This window comes from Elephas maximus, chromosome 10 (assembly GCF_024166365.1).
Source record: "Elephas maximus indicus isolate mEleMax1 chromosome 10, mEleMax1 primary haplotype, whole genome shotgun sequence".
Taxonomy (NCBI): Eukaryota; Metazoa; Chordata; class Mammalia; order Proboscidea; family Elephantidae; genus Elephas; species Elephas maximus.
Genome location: NC_064828.1, coordinates 87,967,476 through 87,975,673, shown reverse-complemented (window position 1 = coordinate 87,975,673; position 8,198 = coordinate 87,967,476). Strand labels below are relative to the sequence as shown.

Here is an 8,198-nt window from a genome sequence, read left to right as displayed (position 1 = left end):
TCCCCTTTGACTATCAAAACAGAAAAAGAAGTAGGTTCTTGCCCCCAGAATCAGTAAATAGAAAATCTCAACATCATGACATGAAGACATGTATTTGTAAAACACTTCAAACCCGGCTCTACAGTTTCCTTCTCCTCTTTGATAAGGGATCAGAAAGAGGGGTGTGTCCCTCTCCAAGAGCTACCCTTCTTGAAAGACTGGTCTTGAATAGTGTACCTTTCAGAATCTTACAAACTTCCAGAATGAAACAAGCACGAGGTTGGTCGCATTCAACTTAAATGCTTTTATTGACAATGTCTTTGAACAATAAGCAAACAATGCTTAAATTTTTCATTCAAATTCACTTTCCACATGTCAAAAGACCTCAAGGTAGAAAAAAAATAAAATAAAAATATAAATATCTGAGAATCCATCTTAATAAATAAATTAAAAACACAATAAAACGTTTTCATGGAAAACTGTTAATGTCAGAACATTCAGACCACCTCGACAATGCATGATCAGTAACATTACAATGAACATTGATGCTGAAGAAAAACTACAGTACATGGATATAGCTATTTATTTCTATCTACTAGAAAATAAAGTCATATCTTTTTCTCAGTTTAATATTGGTCATTTCTAATCAGAACACACTATTGCCAGGAACACAGTAGTTATTGTTAAAATCAGCTGCACTAGATACAATTTGAAAATATCCAGCACCAGGTTAATTCCAATAATGAACCCAATAGATTAGTTAATGCTATGAGAAGACTAAGGAAAAAGAGAAAAGAGACACAGACCCAGGCCTGGCTCAACATGCTACTAACTACCAGCTCTCAGAGGTGTCACTGGGAACAATACACACTCCATGCGTTTTGCTACATCTCTGGAAGAGGTAAGGACTTGAGTCCACACGTGGGATGCTTTCAAGTCCTTGAGGCCCACAGCCTGGTGTGATTCACGCACAGATAAGGTCCTCCCTAGGTCTACTGGAACCCTTGAGGGAAGACGTGTTTCTCCTCTCTGTAATGCACCGACTCAGGCAGTGGCATGTGTGGGTGCCTCCTGCCTCCCCCATCCTGCCTGCTCACAGGGCCAGCAGCGTGGGTGAGCTGAGCGAGTCAGAGGAGGGCTCGTTGCTGCTGCTGCCCTTGCGATGGGCTGCTGCACAGCTGGGGAAGGAGTCAGCCTCGGGGTAGGTGAAGACGAAGGAAGACGTATAAGTAGTGCAGCTGGGAGTACAGGTGACCACTGGAGTGCACAGGGGCTCCAGCTCTGTGGCCAAGGGCCCCATCCCCAGGGAGCCACTGTGCAGGGGCTCCCAGTCTGCTGCATAGAAGGAGCCAGACATGTCCATGTCTGGCACGGAGCGGGCTGTCTCAGAGCTGCTAGGCTTGGATGATGCTGGGAACAGGAAGTCATCAAAGGGCTCGGCCTTCAGCTCCATGGTGCGGATGCTCTTGACGGGCTCCACTGAGGGCTTAGGTTCAGGATCATTGAGGAGAGGCAGCGTGAAGGCCTCCTCAGACTCCGGGGTGGCAGCCTCTGGCAGGCCCCCACTAAGATCAAGGGAAGCCACAGACATGTCTTCAGGGAAGCCCAGGTCATCAGGGATCTTGCAGGCAGGTCGGTGAGCTGCCAAGATGAACTCTAGTTTTTCCTTCTCTTTCAGCAAGTTGGCAATCTCAGTCTGCAGAGCAGACTTCTCATCTTCTAGTTGGTCTGTCTCCTGTATAAAATAAAAGGAATAAAATAAAGCATAAGACACAGTCTTACTCAAGGACTCTGCTCCCTTAGGCCCAATCTCCAGCTTTCCCCTCAAGTTTGAAAAAGCAGGGACTCATGAGGTGTACTTACCGCTTGGAGTGTATCAGTCAACTCCCTCCTCCGATTCCGGCATTTGGCTGCAGCCATCTTATTCCTTTCCCTTCGGATTCTCCTTTTCTCTTCTTCTTCTGGGGACAACTAGAATAACAGGAAAAGACCAACAGTGAGTAATACTGTCTGCCATGCCTCCAGTGACCCACCTAATGAGACTGGCTCCTGCAGCTTCCCAGCACCTTTTTTCTGTGAAGCCATTTGTAACCTGCAGTTGCAGACTGGGTATGACTTGCATTTGAAATAAGGTCCTCAGCAAGAGAACAAAGAAAAGCCCAGTCTAAAAGCATGAGATAGGAAATTATTAGGGAAGAAATTACTGGGATAGTTCTTGAGGTGGGATTATTCAGGGTCTCACTTGGGGTGGAAAGAGCTTGGAGCCACGGTTCTCAGTTCGGAATGGGGCAATCAATTGCACCATTGGCTTCACTCTCTGCATCTCCATCCACCCCTCCCCCCCCCCACCACCTCCACAGTGAGAAGGTGCTGAAGAGCTCCTCACCTGTTCTACTTTGCCCCTCCTGCCAATGCTCTGCGCTCTGCCTCCTGTTGTGGTCTTCACAATGCCCGCTCTGGAGTATGCCCCTGCTGAAGGGGTGTGGAGTCCGTAGGGGTGGGGAGCTCTGGTCTGCGATGGGGCCACGGAGGAGACGAGGGCGGGCTGCACCAGCCACTGCAGGTCGGGGCTGGTTGAGATGGCAGTCACCGTGGGGATGAAGTTGGCACTGGAGGCAGCCAGGTCCGTGCAGAAATCCTAGAACGAAACAAGGGAAAGCGGACGTGAACGAGCAAGTTCCCGACACAGGTGGATGGAGCCGGGTTCCCAGTGCCGCATACAGCAGGAAGAGAGACGGTGGAGAAGCATAACACTGCCCTCTTATATGCCCTTCACCCTGGATGAAAGGTCTTCCCCTTTCCTCCCGAGAATTCCGCAGCGCAGTGCCTTTTGCCTCCATCCAGCTGCTGCGTTTGCGTTATCCCTTCAGCATCACTTGCTTGAAAGGGGGTTTGTTATAAATATCCCTGACGTCTGCGCTGACGCAGGCGCCGCTCCGGAGTCTCCTGAATGAACTCGCTTTTTATCAATGAAACTGCCGTACACACCCGCCTGCTGCTGCACCCTCTTCCCCCGCCCCTCCTCCCTGCTCCAGACTGCGGGATGTGGGGGTGGGGGGGTGGGATTGCTGATTTTGCCGCCTCCCCTGAGGAGCCAGGCTCTAGTTAGCTAGTCTTTGCTTGGAACATGTTTGCCCCAGCACATGTCAGAGACCCAGCTATAGAGCGAGGGCGGGGGACTGTTCGGAATGAGCCTGCCGCCGGAAGGGGGAACCAAGTCTTACTATGACAAGCCTGCATGCGCCTCAACAAGCCTCTGACCCCCAGGCCAGGACTGCCCCAGTAGGGGCAACCTGCCTTTCCAGCAATAGGGGGATCTCGACTGGTCTTCCTAAGCAACCCGTCCGGGTGTCTCCTCCCCGGCGACCCCGAGCCCCCGCCCCCGCAGCGGCGCGAAGCCAGCCTTACCTGCGCATTGACTGGAGAACCCATGCTGGAGAAGGAGTCTGCGGGCGAGTGGTAGTAAGAGAGGTTGTCCCCGGCAGGGGAGGCGCTGCTGCAGCGGGAGGAGGACGCCTCGTAGTCGGCGTTGAAGCCCGAGAACATCATAGTCTCGGGTAGGTAAAGCCGGGCGAGGGGCCGAGGGCGGAGACAGGTGAGAGCTGTGAGCAGAGCTCGGTAGGAGCGCGGGGACTGCTCGCTGGCTGCGCCGCCGCTGCCGGCTCCGTGTCGGGTTCTCCGCTGCTTGCTGCAGATGCGGTTGGAGTACGAGGCGCCGCAGCCGCCGCTTTTATAACAGCATTTTATGAATGAGCCCCCGCGTCATGGACGAAACCATCGCAGCACTGAAGGGGTGGCGCCGGAGCCTGGGCTCCACTGCCGCTGCCTCGCGGCCTCCACTGAGCTCGGAGTGCCCTGGCTCCCGTCTTGCTGGACTTTACATTCCTGTGAGCGTTTAGTAATATGGGTCTTAGAGGTTCCGTGGCCCCCCAAGTGAGGGGCTGCAGGGACGGCTCCCCCCACGGCCACAGGGAGCGGCCGTGGAAACCTGCTGACGCAGATGTCCTAATATGGACATCCTGTGTAAAGGAGGGGGAGGGACTGACGGGAACTGCTCCTGGCTGCAGCCAACACCGAGGGTGCAGCGCAGGGGGAGGCGGGGGCCGCGCCGCGGGAGGGGGGAGGCGGAGAAGGCGAGCGAACATTCGCACCTTGGTCAATGCGGACCCTGTTCCCGGGGTGGGGGTGGGGATGACTCTCTGCTAGCTGTACAGAACCCCGAGCCAGTTCTGGGGCTCAGGTATAGAAGAAACAGGTACACGAAATGAAAGGCGCTCCTACCCCACCCCCAATTCTGTGCGAATGTGGAAGCAGACCCTCACCCCCTTGCCTCTGGACCCCCGGGCTCGAGCTATAATCCTAGGACTGTTACTGCGTTTAGGAGCAGAAAGTCGGGGATCCAAAGTAAAGGAATACGAAAACCTACTTTATCTACGGTGCTGAGTATTTTCACTTCATTTTTGTTTTTGAGGAAGACGTTGCCTTTTTTTTTTTTTTTTTTTTTGATCACATGTGGGGATATTAATGTCAAATCCTAAAACATCAGCCGTTGAACATGTGTAAAACTTCCATGCAAGGATGTCTGAAGGGGTCGTTGGCCTCGTTCTGAGCTGGGGGTGGGGTGGGGGGATGCGTGGCAAGGGCACGGGCGCCCGTTCTGGGTAACGGGGTGGGGAGCGCCTCTTGGGAAGCGCAAGTAACAGTTAAGGACCTGGTGGGGCGAGAGGGGGGAGGGCGAAGGGCTGGTTCGGTTCGCCAGGAAGTTAGCCTTACAGGGAGCCCGCAGCGGGTGATTTTCCAGAGCGCACTTGGAAGGGGGAGGATGGAGGCGCTCGGAGGACCATAGCCAGCAGCACCCAGGCCGAAGGCCGTGGCCACTGGGACTCCAGACGCGACTCCGAGGCCTGGAAAACGGGGCTTCGGGGAAGCCAGGTGCTCTGGAGCGCGCCGCACCCTCAGACGTCCCTAGCCTCCTGCCCCGCTGCAAAGGACAGCCGGGGTCACACTGCCACGGCTCGGCCCCAGCGTGCTAGCCACCTCACCCTGGGCTCGGGGGCGTTCATGGCCCGCGGGGGGCACCTCAAGAGGGGCCAGGAGGGCGAGGCGGGGTTAGGGAGCGGGTGGATCGTCCAAGGTGCGCGGGGAGCCTGGAGGCCGACCTGCCTCCCACCGCCGCACCCAGGAGCCAGGCGATCCTGCTATAGATAGTAACAGGGAAGCGGCTGTTTACAACAACACAGCGCCGCCAGGGCCGTCTCCAGGCGACGCCGCGCGGCAGGGCGCGCCGTCGGCCCGGCTAGGCCGCCCGCCCTCCCTGCTCCCCAGAGGCCGCAGCCTCCCCGGTCCGGCTGCGGCCGCTCCAGCCGCCTGACATCATCCTCCGGGTCCGGGGGCTGAGCGCGACGCGCGCGGGGCTGTGCACTAACCTCCATTCTTAGAGATCCGAACGCGGCGCGAGCTGCGAGGGCAGGGAGGCGGGGATTCGTGGAACTGGGCCACTTGCTATTTTTGCATTCCCAGTCACAGGCAGAGGTGAAAACAGAACTTCATCATTGTATGTCACTGGTTTATGTTGGTGAGAATTTAGGGTTTTTTTTTTTCTCTCACTTAAAAAAAAGAGAGAAAAGGGAAAACACATAATATATAAACACAGACTTCTCGGAGCTGCCTTGGATCCTAAAGCAAGTCTGTGGCCTTCGTTCTCCTAATTCTATCAAGCTACTTCACTGTTCTTGGCTATTTAAAAAAAAACTGTTAGGAAGGCAAATCCATCTCTCTTGTTATTATTAGTTTCCAGTAAAGTAGGTCAAGCTTTCAATTCCTGGGCCTGGCCTGGCCTTCCACTCATAACAGGACCTCAGGGCCACTTAGGAGAAAACCTAGAACTGTTTGATTTACTTCCCCTTGAGAGTTTGAAGCAGCTCAGGCCAACACCTAAAATTGTCAAGATTTTATATCCAGGATTTATCTCTTGTATTATTTATCCTTCCTTTGCCAATAAAAAAGAAAAAGGGTCTTTGGGTGAGCCCGTCTTCTCCAGATAGCTTAACTGTTTCCTTTCTGGCACCATTATCACCAGAAAGTTGGAGACTTAGATACATCCTCCGAGGACTGAAGCACACATTCGTTCATACATTCTAGAGCCCTCTGTGGTTCATACTGTCCTGGGAACTAGTGCTTACTGTAATGAACAGGGTGGACCTGTCCCTACTCTCATGGGTATATCCAACCTCATAGAGAAGACCCCAAAGTCAGTGGAGAATTGCAGGGCAGCAGCAAGTGGTTTGACAGAGGTGATATGGAGCATGGAAGACAGCTTGGGAAGAGGTCTCAGAGGAAGTGACTCCAGTAGGGAGATGGGGCCTGGATTCTCAGTCCTCTGGGAAATGACGCGATGAAGATTGAGAAGGGTTCCCTTGGTCTGAGCATCATCTAGGGAAGCAAGCGCTCAGCCAGAAGCAGTAGTATCAGATGATACATTCTTAGACTTCCACTCCTGGCCCGCTAACATCGAACCTGTGACTGCACCCTGACAATCTACTCACGATAGCCATGTCAGGGCTGCAAAATCACATTTTAAAAAATGGAACTCATACAAGGTAGCCTAAAATTAAAGGCAAATCAGAACCAACCTGTGACATCATCTTTGCCATTTGAAAAGTTCGGGGTAACTACTAAAAGGTGCTACCTTTTAGTAGGCAGACCTTCCAAGGCAAGGATTCTGTGTTCTGGACAAACCTGAGCATATAAAATCAAACCTTATGTAGCTTGTGATCATTTATATGCTCTCTTCCTTCTAGGTGGGAGTCCAAGAGTGAAAAGGAGGGTAAAATCCTACATCTGATTTTAACCCAATTTGAAAATTAATTCATTTTTTTCTCAGCAGTTTTTCCTTATTAGATACAGACTTCCTACTTTGTGCTCTTCCTGTGGCACTTGAATTAAGAGACCAGAGCCACATGAAGCATTTGTTCAGCAACTTTGGAAGTTGGTGCACATTGTTTAGCCTGATGTTGTTGCAACAGTAAGTGAAAGGCTGCTTGTCTGTGCCGCCTACGTAAATGCTGCCGCAAACAGCCTGTCCCCAGCTTGCAGAAGTAGTTATTTATTTGGAGAAGTGTGGTCTAGTGGTGAAGGGTTGTGGCCAGAGCACGGGACCAGAAGTCAGGAAGATGCGTATATCAAAATCAACTCCTTCAGGGACTTGAGGAAGTCCCTCTTAGGCTCGGTTAGCATCTACATACTTTGGACCTTTGTCTTTTTCACATGCCACAATTCACTTACCACCTAGTACAGTGCCTCGCACATAGTAGGCATTCAATAAAGTTTTACTGAATGAGAAAATGAATGAATGCCCCAACCAGGCAAGGTGAACACAGATGGTTGTCCTTTATCAGTAACTTGAAATTCAGTAGATAATGTTCTTTAAATCTTTGGGAAGGCTGAACAGGCTGAGCCTTTTATTCTGGGTATGAATAGGCAAAAATTGGGAAAGAGAAATAGCAAGATGTTTGGGCTATTTTCAGCTGGTGCAGCCTCTGTGTATAAAGAGCTCCCCAGTGGTTCATGATGAAAGAGCAAACTTACTCTTGTCATTGAGCCTCATGAGGAAGACAGCCTGTGCCATGACACCATAAATACCACATTGTCTGCAATGACAATGACCACGTTACCACCACCCTCTAATTTATTCATTCTAAATATCTGAACCCAGCATGGGGGAAAAGGGTTCTACAATTCCTGCAGGACTCACACACACGTGAGCACAATGAAGGGTCTTAGGGGGTCAAGGTTACTCACTCCATGGCTCAGACTGTTGGCAAAAAGATTGCCACTATTTTAAAACAGTAGAGGCACAGAATTATTCCCTACCCCATCCTCACATGCACATACACACACCATCGCCACTAATTAGTACTAGGGATTTAGCATCTTTGGGGAAATCTGTTTTCATTCCGAACAACTCTTGGCTTTTTGACAGGAGATGATGACTCAATGGAATCCCCATCCTTCTGCTAATGTGAGCTGTTATAGATGGAATTGTGTCCCTGAAACCTAACTTCTATGCCTGTGGTTACCATCCCACTTGGGAATGGGTTGTCTTTGTTATGTTAATGAGGCAGGATTAGTGCAGGATATTCTGAGTCAATATCTATTGAGATATAAAAGAGATTAAACAAGCAAGCACAGATAGGGGAAGAGAGATGGCAAGTCACAGG

General features: G+C 51.4%; 1 protein-coding gene across 1 annotated transcript; it reads right to left on the bottom strand.

The window, feature by feature from the left end:
* Positions 1-268: 268 nt before the first annotated feature.
* FOS (Fos proto-oncogene, AP-1 transcription factor subunit) lies at positions 269-3,690 on the bottom strand. The gene is made up of 4 exons (XM_049898738.1): positions 3,388-3,690; positions 2,366-2,617; positions 1,843-1,950; positions 269-1,714 (listed from the first exon to the last, which is right to left on the bottom strand). Exons 1-4 carry the CDS (start codon positions 3,526-3,528, stop codon positions 1,073-1,075), a joined length of 1,143 nt encoding a protein of 380 aa, XP_049754695.1. The 5' UTR covers positions 3,529-3,690; the 3' UTR covers positions 269-1,072.
* Positions 3,691-8,198: the final 4,508 nt, after the last annotated feature.